Source organism: Cyrtonyx montezumae, unplaced genomic scaffold (genome assembly GCF_038088225.1).
Source record: "Cyrtonyx montezumae isolate F1298 unplaced genomic scaffold, pur_monq_1.0 scaffold_8, whole genome shotgun sequence".
Lineage (NCBI taxonomy): Eukaryota > Metazoa > Chordata > Aves > Galliformes > Odontophoridae > Cyrtonyx > Cyrtonyx montezumae.
In genome coordinates this window covers 96,600,783-96,618,832 of record NW_027072089.1, presented here as the reverse complement: position 1 = coordinate 96,618,832, position 18,050 = coordinate 96,600,783, and the positions used below count along the sequence as shown (strand labels likewise).

The window sequence follows — 18,050 nt, the reverse complement described above, 5'->3', positions numbered from 1 at the left end:
GCTTTATGTGTGGAGGAATTAAATGTTGCCATAGATACCTTGGTCTGTTTGCAGCAATAATAATAAATATTTTCAATTCACACTGTGCTTTTCTTCTCAGGACCCCCAGGTGGTTTACAAATGACATACATGGATTACTCTATGCGGCACTGAACTGTAGCCGCAAGAGCTGCCTAACAACTTATATTGGTGCTACCTGGCAGTGCATGGTAGAAAATGTACTGTACCCCCAAATTAATATGTAGGGATTGTTTGGGAGAGCAGAACTGACACTGAGCCCCTTGGGCCCCTCACTACAAGAAGGACATTGAGGCCCTGGAGCGTGTTCAGAGAAGGGCAACAAAACTGGTGAGGGGTCTGGAGCACAAGTCTTATGAGGAGCGGCTGAGGGAGCTGGGATTGTTCAGTCTGGAGAAGAGGAGGCTCAGAGGAGACCTTATTGCACTCTACCACTTCCTGAAAGGGGGTTGTGGTGAGGATGGGGTAGGCCTCTTCTCCCTGATAAGTAACGACAGGACGAGAGGGAATGGCCAGAAGTTGCGCCGGGGAAGATTTAGATTAGACCTGAGGAAGCATTTCTTCTCTGAAAGAGTGGTCAGGCACTGGAATGGCCTGCCTAGGGAGGTGGTTGAGGCACCATCCCTAGCGCTGTTCAAGAAGCGTTTAGATGAGGTGCTAAAGGACTTAATTTAGTAGTTGGGTAGAGATAGTGATGGGAGGATGGTTGGACTAGATGATCTTATAGGTCCTTTCCAACCTTATGAACTTAGGAACTTATGAGCCAAGAGCTCAGCAGCAAAACATGAAGAACCAGGTAGGATCAGGTATGGAGTTACTGATACAGTCTGGTAATTCTTTGAAGAGCCAGGTGAAGTTGGTACTAGGCAGGGAGGAAACTATTTTCATCTTGAAAAACTTTCTGGTTAAAACACTTCCCTTTTCACCCCAAGGTGAGTGCCTCTGCCATTTTGAAGGAAGAGAGCATCCCATTGCAAACAGCCTGGTTAGAGTGCCCACCCCTACCCCAGGAACAGGGGAGATCTATCTTCCAGCCTTACTTTAGTAGTTGGCCCTGCTGAGTGACTCTTTATTCTTCCCCAGAAAGAGCCAACTCATGATGTTATTACAACATTTGAATTAATTTTGATTGGGACTTTAACAAGGAATATTTGCAAATTAATTTAGGTATGCATAGCTGCTGAATGCCAGAGAAAAGGTCTCTGTCAATCTGCATAAAGTGGATGATGCTTTGGTGAGGATGAGTGACCAGCATGGCAGTGATTTAGAGATCAGGATATTTCACCTGAGAGCAGAAATGCTAATAAAATTTTCTCACATCAAGCAAGACTGCATCTGTCTAGTTTTCATTTTTCATAAATGAAATCTTTCCTGAATCTAAGAAACCTCACGATCACCTTCCTGCATATTTTTGATGAACTGATGCTTTATGGTTCAAAGAAAGTGTCATCAGCTAATAATAAAAAAAAAACTGAGAGTTCCACCTTTCCTTTAGATAACACTTAGCTTCATGCTCCCTAGATAGTGTGAGTCATTCTCTAGGCAGAGTATTAGTGCTGATGTAGGTGTGTGACCTATATAACCAGTGACAGAGAAAGTGATTCCTTGGAAGCCCTTTATACTCACTCTGTTTTTATATTGTTTAGAGAGGCAGCTAAATGATGCAGTCTAGTAATCTGCTTGAAAATTCTTCATTGCAGCTGCTGTCTCCAGAGCAGCAGCTTTTTAATACTGCTGATGTTTGCCTGCCCTTCTGAGGTCATAGATAATTGCAGGTGCAAGTGCTGGAAATGTTGCATCTAAGTAGTTACTGCTGTTTTGTGCTTCAGCTTTATGAAAAGCTGAGAAAACTGGAAGACCAGGTCTTGCTTTCTGTTAAAACAAAGCAAAAACTGTACCCACTAACAGCCCTTTTCATCATGAACTTGTCTCGTGTCATTGAACAGTCAAATGATTTAAAAAGCCTGTTAACAAGAAAGGCTGTTTGGCTGAGGCTCTTGACTGGGTTTGAATTAAGTGGGCTTTAAATGGTTGGACCAGAGCTCAGCAGTGGCTCTCACCCATCCTTTCAAGGGAGGGGGTTTAGAGTGCACTGTTTCTATCTGACTCAAGCTTTTGTCAATAACAGACTAGGGCTGGGGTTTATACCTTATACACAGACCAGGCTTGCTGATGTTTTGTAAATGTTTTGGTGTGCCTTGGCTGAGCTTTGAGTGAGCTCTCTCCTGTTATTTTCGAAGGCAGTGTTCCTGAAGTGTAATGTTTCCACGTAGAGTACACAGTAGCCAAAGCAAAGCCTGCCAGATTTACCTGGAATTTACCTTCCACTCTTTGGGACCTGGAAATGGGGTCACATCAGTAGCTGGTTCTTGTATTAACATAGAATACAGGGGAAGGTTTGCACATTTTTGTGAGCTGATGTTGTTGAAGCATTTCCAGTGCTTTCTTATAATCCCAGAGTAGTTTGGGTTGGAAGGGACCTTTAATGTCACCTCGTTCCAGCTCCCTTGCTATAGGAAGTATTCCTGTTTATAAAAGCTTGACTTGCTGCCTGCCTTCTGGGAAAACCTCCTCATCCCCAGCTCCAAACTGTGTCTGTTCACAGGAAGGGGCTGCCCTGCCTTCCTTTGTCAATGGCGCGCTGCAGTTTTCTGAACACTATTTTTAAACATCCCTGAGGTGAAGGAAAAAAGTTGCAGAGAGGTTTATAAACCACAGGGCGATGGAGCAGGAGCTCAGAAGGCTTTTCTGTGTGCGCATTCTGCTCAGTTCATCATTGTTAGTAAATTGCTTTTATTTCCCACAGACCCTTAGAAGATTTTTTTTTCTTTTGGTAGAAATTTATACTCTTCTTCTGGCTGTGTTTCTAGAGACTTGTTGCTTGCGTGAGAAATGGATGATTGATGGTGTATTCTAATCTTGGGTTGGTTTATTACATCCCGATTGATTGCATTGGGAGGGCTGAAATCCGAGGGCAATTTGCTGCAGATCAGAAGCCACGAGAGCGAGGGGAGCTCCCAGAACGGCGACCGAAGCGCGGCAGGGCACACCACGCAGGTCGACGGTAGCGGGCCCTTCATCATCCTCTGACTGCACGCCGAACTCCTGCGCGGATCTGACAGATATTGGTCGTGGGTTTGGCTACCGAGGCTGGGCCGGGCCGGCACGACGGCGTGCGCTGGGGGAGGAGAAAGCAGCTGGGTGCGTGCCTGGGCTCCCCGCGGCGATGTGCGCGGCTGGCTGCGCGGGCTGGCGCTAGCGGCGGGCGGCGGGAACACAGCTCCTGCGAGCCGCTGCCGCGGGGACACGGCGTGCGGGACGAGCTGGAGGGATCATGACAGAGCCGAGCAGCAGGAAGGAGGGGTTTAAAAAATGCCGGAGTGCTACTTTCAGCATCGATGGCTATAGCTTTACTATTGGTGAGCCTGATTTCGTTCCCCCGCTGTCCTTCGTTTCTCTGTTTCCTCTTTCTCTGACAGCTGTCGCTCACGTCTGTCTCTTGTCCCTGTATGCGTTTGCAATGCATAGATGCCCTGCGACTTCTGCATTTCTTTTCCCTTTTGTCTCTCCAAGAAACTTGTCGGTGGTACTCCGACAATGAAAGTGAGTCCTTCCCTGCGTTTTGGCACAAGGAGACGCTTGCAGAACTCTTGTTTCGGAGCCTTGTCTCAGGAACCTATCTGCTTTCAGGACTGAGGCTTTCCAACTTGCTTGCTTGCTTCCTTCTGATGAGCCTAGGATCGCGGCCCTCAATGGTCTTGTTTCCAGGATTTGTTTGTTGCTTTAGCGTTTCCAAATTCTGGAACGTTTCATTGTTCTTTGTTTTGTATTAAAAAAAAAAAAAAAAAGAAAGAAAGAGAAAGAAAGAAAGAAAAGAAAAAGGTGTGCAGTCATTCCTGTTGCCTCTCTCAAATACGAAAAGCAGAATTGTTGTGGGGCAGGAAGATGCGGGGATAATCGGGGATGTCAGGGCTGTTTGTTTCTCTTGTAGCTGTTCAAGTGCAGTTTGTGTTCGCTGTCTGAAGCAAAAAGCGAGGCTTCTCAAAGCAACAGGTGCCTGCATGTTTTCCAGGTGTCTTGCTGAGCAGAAGTTAAGATCCAAGGATTCCCTAAACAGGCTGCCCTGCTAAAACTGTATCTCACAGTGCTACGGTGTATAAAATCCTATAGACCTTAAAAACGAGAAGGCTTTTTATTGGTATTTCAGTTTTCAAATGAAATCCATATTGGTATTTATGGGTAACTTCTGCAGAACAATCAATGAGTACAACCCCCCCCCCCCCCCCCCCTCCCCCCGACTATGTTTGAGGTGGCAGGAGTTCTGTTTTCCTGCAGTTGTGAAATCAGGGAAGTCATTCCTGACTTGTACCAGTATAGCTGGGTCAGGATTTCATTTAATAATGATGAATACAATCCTTCTGTTGATGTGTGAGGTACTTGTTTTATCTAATTGCCTGCTTCACAGAAAACTTATTTTGCAATCACCGAACTTAGATCTGTCCCTGTATTTTATCAGTATGTTTCACTAAACTATCTCCATGTAATCATCTGTTAATGTGCATGCAACATCTGAAAGTCGAAGCTAGGAAAATGCTACTTCTACAGGCTATTTCTCTGAAGATGTGGGTGGTAGTCCCCCCCCACGAGCTAAGTTGTAGCATGTTTGCTTTTTAACTCCCTGTCCTTGATCTCTCCATCTCTCATCATCATTACTAACAGTGATATTTCATCAGTTTGTGTCACTCTGGAGGAAAAACATTTCCTCTTTGAGCCTAAGCAGTAGAAAACATTATCCAAAGATGCTGAATGCTTCTGACTGTGCTTAATTACTTTGTTTGTTCCTGGACAAACCGAAAGGATTGCTGCGGTTGTTACTCTGCTGTCTTTATTGCTACTTGTGCTCACCAAACAATAGGACCGAATTTTGGGTCAAATGACTCAGGCAATTGCAGCTTCCGCTTCTTAGGACAGTTGTTGCATAGTAGTTCATGTGCTGTTTTCTCCTATTTGATGCGTGCAGCTGATGTATTGATTGTGAACTGCGCATTATATAACATTTATTTTTATATCTTGGCAAATGTGCTCCGGATTGATTTCACATTCACTGTGAAAGCACTGTAAACACACTATCTGGTATTACCAGCACTGCATGATGGACAGATCTGAATGATTCATGTGTTTGTTAATCTCTGCATTGAAGTAAATGAATGTATCCAAACGGTGTGACAAAAATGTTGAAGTGTTGAAGATGGGTGTAAACTTTTTTTCCGTCAGATGAGATTTGTTTGTAGATTCCTAGTCCCAGATACTGCAAATTCCTTGAAGTTCTTGGAGAATGTTGAGCTACTGCGTCTGCTATTGAAGCACGTCAACTGGGATAGAAGACTGCTGCTCTGAGCAACACAGTAATATCAGGTTGAGATAAACGTTTCTACATATGTGTGAAAGAGTTTGCATTGGTTCATCCCAATTCTAACTGTTAAGAAAGGGTGATCTTCATAAAAATGTTGATGTACAGCTAAACTAAAAAAAAAATCATGGAAGGCCTCAGCCGTCACAGTGTGTGGTGAAGGAGGAATGCTGGTGCAACAAAGGTTCCAGGCTGACTGCCCATAGGTGCACAGCAGTGTGTCACTGGACACGGCCACTGTGCGTTTGCTCAGCAGTACAACCTTAAGCAGCTGCTGTGCAACTCCTATTTTCCCCATGTTCACTGCAAGAAATGGTGGTGGGACAGTAGTTGTGGGAGCCTGGTGGTTCCCAAGCCCTCCACAGATACTTCCAGGAGTGTCTGGCCTGAAATGCTAAAAAGTAAATGTATACTGCTAGCTTTACCTCTCTACAGAGTAACAAGGTAGTTGCAAACCCTCTTCTTCCATGCACCAGCTACTTTTGGCTGAGAATATGAGGAGAGCTAAGGCACACTGCTCTACATCTACTGCAAATTTCTAGCATGGTTTTAGAGGTTCTTCCAACCTTTTGGCACTGGCAGTATTGTAAAGACACTATAGAAGAGCTACAGAGAATGCTATTTAGTGGGACCGTTTGGGATGAAGTGGGAGACTTTTTTTTTTTTTGCTCTAGAAATGTCAGTGTATCTCTAACGAAATCATTGGCGTCTTTATTTGCCACTGTCTCTGTCAGCACATTTCAGAGTCTGTTTCAGAGTAAGTTTTTCAATTATGTAAGTTGTTTTGCTTGAGTTCTTGTCTCACTTCAGCTAATTTTTCCTCTACTGAAAGTAATAAATACCCAAATACCAGCTGAGTTTAGAAGACAAGAAATTAAGAACTCATGCCTACTTTTTTCTGCACCTTCTCTCATCATCTATGGAAACACTGTGAAGTCAGAATGCTGTTGTCACTGACTTTGCTGCTATTATTGGCTGTCCGAAGATGTGAGACAGAGAAACATCAGTTGCCTTTAAACCTGGGAAAATGGTAAACATAAACATTAACAGAGGATATTTTCTTTCTGCATTTATCACCTTCCTATGACTAAGAGCTAACTGCATTAAAGCTCCCACTCTGCTTTTCATATCCAGAAGCACCTGGCAACACTGTTTTAAGTGTCTTGTTCAAATTTATCTAATCAATTTATTTTTGTGGGTTAGAATGAATTGAAGTGATGAGGAGTTCTGCTGCAATACAAGTGCTGATGGAGGTGGGATGTGGAACTGAAACACTTTGTCTAGTTCACAACAGTTACTTTCTACACTTTGCATGAAAATTCATTTAAGAGGACCCTGTCTCCAGTTCATGTGCAAAGGCTCTTCCTCCAGTTACTGCTGAAGATTTGAGTTTTGCTCACTGGTGCTGTCAGGCCTTACTTTGAAATAATTCTTTAAAAATATGGTTTTCTTAACAGTTCTAGTTTACCACACTGCATTCATTACATGAAACCAATTTCAAAATCTTTTGTGTGAATAACACTCCCAAAGGCAGAGCTCTTGGTGGGTCCCTCTGGAAGTTCACGTTGCAATACATGCATGTTAGAGTGAATGTTGCTGGAGAGGATTTGTGCTGCGTTGGTCTTGGTTGGTGTTGTCACCCCGTGGGGGTGGGGAAAACTGGAAGCAAAGTTGATGCTGAACTCAGTGTTCTCAGAATAAGCTCTGTGTCACATGCTTATTTTTTTAAAGAAAACGTTTCTGTATTTTCTTTTTAAAGGTTGCACCTTAGGAGCTCCATGCTCAAATTAACTGGAACAGAAAAGACTGTTTTCATAGAATCGTAGAATCACTCAGGTTGGAAAAGACCTTAAAGATCATCGAGTCCAACCACGACCTAACCACACTACCCTAACTCTTAACAACCCACTGCTAAGTCATGTCCCTCAGCACCACATCCAAACGGTTTTTAAACACATCGAGGGATGGTGACTCAACCACCTCCCTGGGGAGCCTATTCCAGTGCTTAACAATCCTTTCTGTAAAGAAGTGTTTCCTGATATCCAACCTAAACTTACCCTGGAGCAACTTAAGGCCGTCTCCCCTTGTCCTGTCACCAGTGAGAAGTGACCAACCCGGATCTCTGTAAGCACCTTTCAGGTATTAGAAGAGAGCAATTAGATCTCCCCTCGGCCTCCTTTTTCCCAGACTAAACAGCCCCAGTTCCTTCAGTCTCTCCTCATTTTTGAGAAATCCTAGAAAGAAACCAGGGAAGTAAGAGTACTTCTTTTTTTTTTTTTTTTGTATTGTATGTAACCTGGGGAGCTGTAAGTACTGTAGCAGCAATTAATACAGTTAACTGCATTGTTCTAGTGTATTGATTTTCAGCTTTGCTGGTGCTGGTTATTCTTTTAGAGCAATGGCTCCTTTGCAAGCCAGAGAAGAGGCAAGCTTTAGCATAAGACTTCTCCTAGCCCATGCACAAGCACATACGTAGTGTATTTTTATGGAGATTTACTTGATTTCTGCCCTTAGTTTCTTATGAAAAATATCTAGATTGAGGGCATGCTATAATCACCAGGTGCTGACGGATCTCTCACCAGCTCTCTGTGTGTGCCACTCACAACATTCCTTCAGCAGAGGTCTGGGAGAGATGTTTTGTGTGTGGGATCGGTCTGCTTTTGGGGAGAGAGGGACGGTGTTTCTAGCTGTGCAAGAACAACATCCCTGCCAAAAAGGTGAACCATAGTGTGATCACATTTCCTATTGAGGATTATAGCTTTTCTTTGTCTTTGTACCTGAACTGCGTCATTTTCTTTATGACATCACAATCAAAAGACCTGAACAAAACACAACAAAGACTTGCCTAATAGACCACACTTTGGGAAGATCTTCTCATTAAAAGCATTTTTTCATCTGATATCTAGGGATTATCCAAATATAAAGCAAATATGAGGCTTGCAATGGGACATGGCACTAATAAATGAGTTTAGTAAAATCTGCTGTTCTAATAAGATAGAAAGGAAAATAAAAACCCACCCTCCTCCTACTCTCAAAAATTAACATAAAGCTGCCATCAAATAGATTGTGGAATAAAACTAACATTGAGATTTTTGTCCTGCTCTTTTAATGACAAAGTTGTGCTTTAGATTCAACCAATTCGGGCATTGTCTGCTCTGCCTGAATATTCACCTGAATGGAGGCTGCATTTTTTGGTGCTCATATTTGAGAGGCACCCATGTGGCCCCTTGCTTGGAGTGGGATTCTTCTGGGCACAGTAATTGGCACCAGCAAGTCCTGTTGGTATTTCTGTTTTGTAGCTGCTTTTAAAAGGGGTGGGGATGGTGATTTCCATGGCTTCTGCAGGAACTTGGTGTTGTAGTGGCATCTTCAGTGTTTCAGGGTGAGCTGCTTTGAGCTACATAAGTGATCTCTGGGAAGACTATAGTATTGGTTCTTGCATAGCAAGAAGCTTGGCAATGTTTTCGTGAAGCTCAGCCATTTTCTACTGTGGATGATCTACCTTATCATTACTACCTGCCGTTCACGTCTGTGTGTATCTTGGCATCTTGAAACACAGTGAGTCTTTGGGGCCTACCTCTTCCCTCAGAGTTGCCACAGGGGAAGAGGTTGCAGCACAGCAAATTTGTTAGTAGCTCACACTGCAAACTCTCAAATCAGTTGCCTTTTGGGATTTGCATTTCTGCAGTAGATCTTCTATTTTAAACTCTTGTGCTGTGCTTACTGTCCTGCTTTCTGGATGCAATACTAATGCAAGCTCCAAGCACATGAGTAAAGGCTGCTGGATGCATCATGCACTTATTGGTACAGGTACAAATCAAGTCAAAAGGCAGGGCTCTGGCCAGTAGCAAACTGCGTCACTCCACTGTGGTTGGGAGACTGACAGTAACTTAAATAAACAAAGGATGTGTCCCCAGACAGTTTTCTGGTAAAAGCGTGTTCTTCTGTAGGTCAAAGAGTCTGACCTATGCATAAAATGAGGTAAAATCATACAGCTTTACCACAGCTTGCTACCAAGACTTTCTGCTCGTATCTTTTTCCTCCCAAGTTCTCCCTGCCCAGTGACAGAGGTATTGACCACCTTGAAACTTGATTTCCAGATTTTCAATAGCTACAGGCTCAAAATTTTCAAGCCTATAAAGGCAACCTTTGCTTGCTTCAGTAGCTGTTTGCAAAGTTGGAAGCGTGGTGAGAGGAAAGTTGCAGTAATTACCAAACAGATGCACTCGACGAGGTCTCCACTGGCTTCCCAGCTGGAGCATCAAACAGTGCACGGGGACAATGTGAGGGCAGTTGCTCAGGTCATCCTCCTTATTGTCATAGCAGCGCAATCAGCTCCCTGAACATTTCCCTCAGGAAGATTCCATTAAATGGCAGCACACGGTGCTTAGTCTCTTGCTGCTGTTGCACAATGCTGCCTCATTTCTGTTGATGTAGTGCCCTTTTCTCCCTTCTCGAAGTGATGAGAAATGGTGTGATGTTGGGAAAGAGGACTGGGAGAGCAGTTTGCTCAACCAGTACCGCTCAGTTTGACACCAAGTGCCTCTTCTAAAGTCAGTAATTTCATAGCCAGCTCCTGTTCATCTGGGGAGAGAATGACGAAGGCAGTTGGGATCCAGGCTGCCTGTCCTTTTCCTTTTGTATTGACAATGAATACTTATTAGGAGTGAAAGCTTTCAAAAATCAAATTGTACCAGTTCTTTCCTCATGTGTGGGTAGCTGAAGTCCTTGCAGTTCCTCCAAGTGGCATGCTAATTGCTTTTATGGAATTTCTTTTTTTTTTGCTTTCCATTTTTGGGTCTTGTACTCTTAAACTGTGGTAATGGATATAGCTCCCCCAAATTTGCACCAGTGTTTTTCTCTTTACACAGTATCCTTTCTCTCTCTCTCTCTTTCTTTTTTCTTTTTAATTCCGTGTCTCACAAATACCAGTGTTATTTTAATTTCAATTGTATCAACTTGAGATTAGCACTGAAAGAAAACTTCCAGGGATTTTCTTTATTGCTAATTCAAGTGCTGTGAGTTTTTAAGCTAGCTTGGAGATAACTGGAAATAGCAAATTTAAATACGTCAACTTTCTCTTACAGGAATTTGTTCAAAGTATTGAATTTTCTTTTTGATAATCGCTGTAGGCAAAGGCCTTACACCTACCAGGCAGATATCCTTAAGAAAACTCAAAATGATTTCATTTAGGCCATGATTCTGCTGTTGGCTGTTGACTTTTCTGTGGGCAACCAATGGCCTTGTTCTCAACTGCATCCTGAGAAACTTTGCTGAGTGGTGAGAGAAGCATGCTTCCTGATGACATGAGAACAGTTCGTATTTTTGTTAAAAATCAAGTGGGTAGAGCAGCAATTGTAGCACCCTAAGAAGTGAGCAAAGAAAGAAAGACTTATATGAAATTTAGGGATGCTAATGTCATCTATACTCCAAAATTCAAAGTGTTGTTTTAATCTCCCATTGGAGCTGGTGTTTTGCAGTGTAGATGTTTTATGTGCTGCTGAACACAATGTGAACAGCAGAATGCTAAACCCACCTAATTTATATCGATTTCCTCTTCTATTCCTGAAGCTGTGATCATTACCAGACATGTATACTGTTAATAATAACTATTTCCCTTAAAATGTACTACAAAAATGGGATCTTTGGGGGGTTCAGACTTCTTTATTTGCCCCCATTTGGTGGCACAGTACCCCGTTAGATTGGTCTACATGGAGAGAGATGGTCTTTTCCCTTAACTTGCAAGGGCTTGATTTAAAGACGATCTATGTTATTTCCGCCTTGAACATTATCATAATTCAGAATTAAATATCTTAGAGGCCAAATTATGCTCTGACTCTTACACAAACCTGATAACTCAAAACATAATTTGGCCTGCAGTGTGTATTTTTTATTAAAACTGCCGTATGAGCAAATCCAAGACATCTCTGGCAAAGCTGTGCTGTTTTTTAGCTTGCCAAGATCAGGAATATTAAAATAGAACTTGATAATCAAAGCTGATTTCAATCTGAATCATAGGTCGGGGGATCTATATTTTATACTACTCGTATTGAATATATGGTATAGAGTACAAAATATGTATATAACAGAGCATGAAGGGCCTAGGAGATGTGGAGGAAGATATGCATAGCACATAGAATAACCGAGAAAAACATGCACATTTTTTCAGGGTTAATTTATGGAAATTTTATGAAATTTGTTTTATGGCTGTTCAAATAACAGCGGTGAGATCTTTCAGTTCCCTAGATGCAGGCTAACTTTATTGTTAGTAAAATCAGTGGATATCTTGAGGTTTAACAAGCAAGTGTAGAGTCTTGCACCTAGGGAGGGATAACCACATGCACCTGTACAGGTTGGGGGATGAGGAGCTCTGAGGAGAGGGACCTGGGTGTCCTGGAGGATGGCAGGTCCCTGGTCTAGGGAGCTGCTTTGGCAGGGGGGTTGGACTTGATGAACTCTGGATGTCCCTTCCAACCCCTACAATTCTGTGAAATCCACAACAGGGCATCTTATGGTACTTTTAAAAGTTCCTTTGAACTTTGAGTTAATTTCTTTCTGGTAACCTGAACATTTAAACAGAATTACAAAAGGAAATACTATAGATCTATTGGCTACTCTTAACCTTAGCTTTTAGCTGATAGTTTATTTTTCATATGGATCATCTGATAATTAATGTCTTGCCTACTTCAAGAGAGTGAATTCTGATATTTTACAGGAAAAATTCATGCCAAATTTGAGCTGAAAATGTTTAATGACATCAAGGCGTATGCTTCTTCTACAAAAGAAGATAGCTTTTTCCATGTGTGTTTTTGGTTAGGTGTCTATTAAGGTACTCACTTCACCTTTTCTCCTGTCAAATGTAGAACTGATTACATAGAGACCTCCTGCCTCACTTTGCAAAGACACAATGTGCTGATGTGAGATAGGTTCTGGAACATGGTTATCCCAGACCCTGTTTGAACAGTGGTGTGGCAGCTCCTCTGTGAACACAATTTTCAGTCCACTTTGCTGTAGTGAGCAGGTACTGGTTGCTGGTACTTCATTTGGCCATAAAGCCAAGTCCTTTCCTCTTGACTGTTCCAGTGGCAGCAACTATCTGTTGCAGAAAAAAGACAAGCATCTGGAGGAACACTTACACAGTTCAAAACCCCACCTGAGAGTTGTCACAGCAGGTTGGAAAGACTAGGGGATTCTGGCTGTTAGGTGTTGTACCTGAGTTTCACTTGGACAGGCTGAAGCTGTGGCTTGAGTTTGGATGCATAGATGTAGATCCTGTAAATAACCAAGTGATCCAAATATCAGTCCAGTCTCCTAACCCTTCCCAGCTTTCCTCTATTCCTGAAGTATCAGCAGGTTGTTGTTATTGTAGTTGCTAGGTGGTTTCATGATATTATTTTTGTCTCCTGGACTAATGCTCAAGGCTCAATTGTTCTTGAGGCAGGGGAGGTATAAGATCTGAGAACAGTAATTACAGCACTTCTTTTAACTTTGATCCACTTGGTCCTGGAAGATGCTTCTGTCAGTTTGACAACATGATCAGAGCAAATTTTCCTTCATGAGAGAGTATGTTTATTCTTTAGTGATGTTTGCTACCTTATGTTCCAGTCTAATGCTTCCCATTAATTAGAATTTATTGTGCTATTTAAGTGAAGTAGGATTTTTGAAGTGAAACTCTGCATGATGGCTTGTCATGCAGTCTCTGATTGTGTTTGCCTACTTGCCCTCTGAAGCAGTAGAAATAATTCGAGCCTTCTGTTTTATTAGCTGTCATTTACAGTAACACTATGTGCATAATTATTTTTCTCCAGCTCTGCGCTGATACTTAAATGAAACCTTTGGGATATTTTCCCTCTTGATTCTGTGTTTACATGTTATGTTCAGTCACTTGCTTTTGCTCTCTTTCATGTCATTTATAGCAAGCAAGTTTTGTGTCCTTTTGAGAAGTTTTTAGCTTTGATTATTTCACTGTTCATTAAGCACACATCTCTTCAGATGCTTTAGATAAGCATACTCAGAATACCAGAGTTCTTAGGTCTGAAAGCGAAATGGCAAAGGAAATTTGACCTTCAAGCACTTGCAAATTTTGCCTGTAAGGTGCTGTTTGAAACTGACATTTTGAACTGGGAAGAGGAGTATGTTTTCATATGTATGAAGACTGTTATTCAGGAGGGCAGGGTTTTAGGCTTGGAGATGCACATCTTTCTCCAGCCCCCACAGTCCTCCATCTCAGCCTTTGGCAATGGTATCACAGAGCCCTGTTGCTTGCTGGCACTGTGGCTCATCAACAGGAAGGCACGGAGACTCTGGCAAAGGAACCTGAAGGAGGGAAGAAAGAAGACAGCATATGCTTTAGGTGCCATAATCTCTCTTCATGGTTGTGCCAAGACTGATGTCTATTTCTAAGGAGAATGATACCATATTTTATGGACTTTGAACTCTTCAACCCAAATGATGCAGGACAGAATGCACTGGGAATTTGTGAAAATAAGGTAGCAAATATCCTAAGGTTCTTGCAATTATGAAAAAGACTTCTAGCCAAACTTACAGTTCCAGAATGATGCATCATGCAGACTTAGTATGCAAAAAAGAGTCTTACAGTGCATTATCATTTTTTAATTTTGTTCACAATCTTTTCTATTTAGAGATTAGTTTGATGTATTTAGTCAATTTTTCATTGCGTACCATAAACTGCAGATGCACATGGCACAGGTAATGTTTGTCACCACTAAAAAAATATATATATTGTTTGCAGTAAGCTGATTGTTGAAGTCATCAAGCAGCATTTAGAATGGATAAAATATTTGTCTGCTGAGGTCATATATGTTCTGGTACTCGTGGTACCCAAGCAGTTGGACTTCCCCAATGAAAGATCCTGGTTTTAACAACTAGAAAATGAAAACAAACAAAAAGTACTTAAATCTTTTTAAAAAGTCAGTATATCAGAAGGTTCTGTAGTGATGCATAGCAAAAACAAAGAAAATCAATAAAGGCAATAACTGAGAATCATTTGTATGAAGTATCTCTGTGATTAGTCCCATTGCAATGAGAGTACTTATGACTGCAAGAACTGTCAAATGAGACTTGCTCATAATGAGGAACTATCTACTATATTTTAAAAGCTGCTTTAGGAGCTCAGTCACACAGCTTTTAAGTGCTGCATTCAATGCTTTTAATATGTAGTGCATTTCTGGATGCTGTAATATACACAGATACTTTGGGCAGATACTTTCAGTTATGTACCCAGATACTTGATATTTCTCCTGCCTTTTTCTGGGGTACACTGAGAAAATAGGAGAGCAGTCATCCCAAATATTGAGTGAAATATAGTGAAAGTCTTTCCTCTGCTGCTGTAAGACATTTTAAGGAGCATAGGTTTAAGCCCTTCTGCTGCATCCACAGTATCATGTGCATGAAGGCAGGAAGCCTTATAATGCAGGTGTCCAAACTTTTGTCTTTCTTGGGCCACACTGAGTGGGCTACATATAAAATATGCAGGTAACTCCAAAAGTAACATTCATTTCTTTCCATGGAAACTATAACAGACACAAAGAACACAGTAATACTACTTGATGGAGCACATTCTCAGCTCCAAAACACTATTTTTTAACACAGCCACAACTATTGGCTTTTTGTCCTGATGAGCAGAAAAGCATCTCCTGGCTTTCATGGAATCATAGAATAGAATCATAGAATTACTCAGGTTGGAAAAGATCCTCAAGATCATCAAGTCCAAGTGCAAGCAAACTATACTACCTTAACTCTAACAACCCACCGCTACATCATGTCCCTGAGCAACACATCGAGACTGTTTGTAAACACATTCAGGGATGTGACTCAACCATCTCCCTGGGGAGCCTATTCTGAACTTACTGAAGGTGCACTTGATCCTCTCATCAAGATCACTGATAAAGATGTTAAATAGGAGTGGCCCTGGGTGATACCACTTGTTACTGGCCACCAACTGGATTTAGCTCCATTGACCACAACTCTTAGGGCCTGGCCCTCCAATCAGTGTTTCACACTGCAGGACATATGCCCTACCCATTAAGGGTATAAAGCCCTAAATACTATTCGATTTTCAGCCACAAAGCCAAGCATCTGCTGTGTTCACAGACATCTTGTTCATGGTGGCCTGATGGCTCTTGTGTCAGTTTCCATAACAATGTATTTAGAGATGAGAAATTTTTCATACAGAACCTAGAATTAAACTATTTGTAGTATTACTAAGGAAAAAAAAATTAGAGATTTTCAGAATTTAGATTTAGAGACTTTCAGAAAAACAGGAAGAAGTATTTTTCCTTGGCTAATGTTTCCATTTGAACATTCAGATGTAATTTAAAAATTCAGGCTAAAATATTTCATCTTGGCTGTTGTTGCTGTTGTTGTTCATTGGCTGCTGCCCATGGACTTCACCAAGACTTCAGTGTGATAAATGCTCAAACATAGGTTATGGGTCTTTCCTTCTTTCATGACAGGTCAATAGCAACTGGATGTGAAGTTTGGCAAATCTTTTAACTATATTTGTTTTTAAATTTATGCTTTACTAGTGAAAATATTTTTAAATTGTCAAGACAGCTTTTGTGGAAGAATTTGTGAGACTGCTTGCTATTTTCTGGGTATGGGTAGTTTAAGTGAAGTAGTAGTAACAATAATGATAGCAAATTTTCCCAGTGGCATTTTTCACATCAGAAATGTGTAACAGTTTGTCTGTACTTGCTTCCAAGTGGAGATTTTAAAAAATTGTTAGAAAAGTGTCTTCTTTTTAAAACAGAGCATGTTTGCTTGTATGAACCATTTTACATTGTAACTGGAGACCTGCTGTTGCAAAGGTGAATCTTAGAAGAGTAGTCAGCAGGTACTTGGTGACAGACTGCCAGTGACAGAGAGAAGGGAAGAAGCACTTGCTTTCTGTACATACTGGAGCCTTGGTTATTGCCCTGAATTTCAATCGCCTGAAACCAGAATCACATCACCAATCCACCTCTGCTGTGAGCTGCTAGAAAGCAGGCAAGCCAAAAAGGGAAAAGACACATGGTGGTGCTGCTAACATCTGCACCAGCGACTTATGAAGTGGTGTAACATTACTGTATGGCTGACCTGCTCTGTTGCCTATTAATGATAAGTTTTATTTACCAGGATTATCTGTTTGCACATGTCATTTCTAAGAAACCTTTCCTGTCTGTGCCACCTAGCTGGCAGTCCAGACCAGTGTTAGATTTTTCTAATTAAAGTTCAAGCTTGATTTCACGAGGTAGAGGAAATAAATCTTGCCCTGCTTTAGGCCTGCTCCAGTCATGCGTTCTTTTCATAGTCTGAATTCATGGCTATGTGTTGCAGGGTCACAGTGTGGTGGAAATTTTCAACTAGCCACTCAGAACGGAGTCCTGATAGAAGTTTAAATATCTTTTATATCTTCTCCCATGCTGCTTTAAAATAATGAATGAATATGAGATGCATGCATTGGTGACAAATTACATTGTGGCACCCCGACAATGCTTGCAAAGCAAATGCAAAAAGGAGGAAGACAAACATAGAGCATTTCCACTGGTGACCAACTCTTGTGTTATTTCTGAACCCCTTCTGGACTTCAGAATGAGAAATTAAAATAGTTGTTTTCAGCCTGTAACTTTCAAGCAGTGTTCTGTAAGTTAGCCTTTCTTCAAGCAAGAAGTGGACCTTGTGACCTTAAGAGACAGATCCCAGCCAAAGTTGTTCAGTAATTCTGAAGGTGAATGAAAAGTTTCTCCTGATTATCGTGGGGGAAATATATATATATATATATATATATATATATATATGCCTCTAAAAATCATCCTAGTTTATATTACTTTTTTTTCCTGAGCATTGTGGAAGAATTTTATTCTCCCATGGAAAAGAATGGCAAAAAGCTGTCTCTTTCAGTTGGATCAAGGCTCAGATTTTCATGAAGAGGCATGCACTGACATTGAATTTAGGATGGAGAAGCAAGGCATTACCCTCTTCAGTTTGAAGCTTCTCTTACAGAGGTTTTTGAAGGTACCCTGAGTGATAGGCAAAGTTTGTGCAGTGAATCTCTTTCCCCTGCAAGCAGAAGGGAGTTTTTTGACAAGAGCTGAGTGACAACAGGATATGTGGCACCAGGACTGGTTTGAGTGTTCCACTGTCTCCTTTTCTTGAGAAAGTGCACGGGAGAGAAATTTGGAGACTTCTCTGGTGATCTGAAGAGCTGAAGGTGAGACATTATGCTGAAGTCTTAGCAGGAAGTGGGTGTGATGCTCCTGTTCTGCCATGCAGACTAAGCAAACAGGGATGAGTCTGTCATGGCCTGCTGTCCAAGTGAACCTTCTAGTTTTGGTAGATGAAAAAGTAAAATGCAGGGTGTTTCTAGTCAGAATTATGATTGGCATACCTGTGCTGTGACTCCATGCTGCTGTGCAGCATATACTGTGCTGTGCAGCACATATGTGCAAGATTTCTGTGCTTTTAAAAAACTAGCAAGTCTGTCTGCCTCTGACTATCCTTTGATCAGCACAAAGATGAATTGGTGATGTTATGGGCAGCAAAAGAAATTTTCAAGGCCATGTTGTAAGTGTGCATGTAGGTATTTGTGAAGATAATGGAAATGGGGAGGTAAAGGAATAAC

The 18,050-nt window shown here is 41.6% G+C and overlaps 1 protein-coding gene across 1 annotated transcript in view; it reads left to right on the top strand.

The window, feature by feature from the left end:
* Positions 1-3,337: 3,337 nt before the first annotated feature.
* Positions 3,338-18,050, top strand: part of PDE1C (phosphodiesterase 1C) — a 268,813-nt gene continuing 254,100 nt past the window's right edge. Inside the window, exon 1 of the mRNA XM_065752712.1 lies at positions 3,338-3,437. Coding sequence (XP_065608784.1) covers positions 3,353-3,437 — 85 coding nt within the window. The 5' untranslated portion in view covers positions 3,338-3,352. The remainder of the gene's footprint in view (positions 3,438-18,050) is intronic.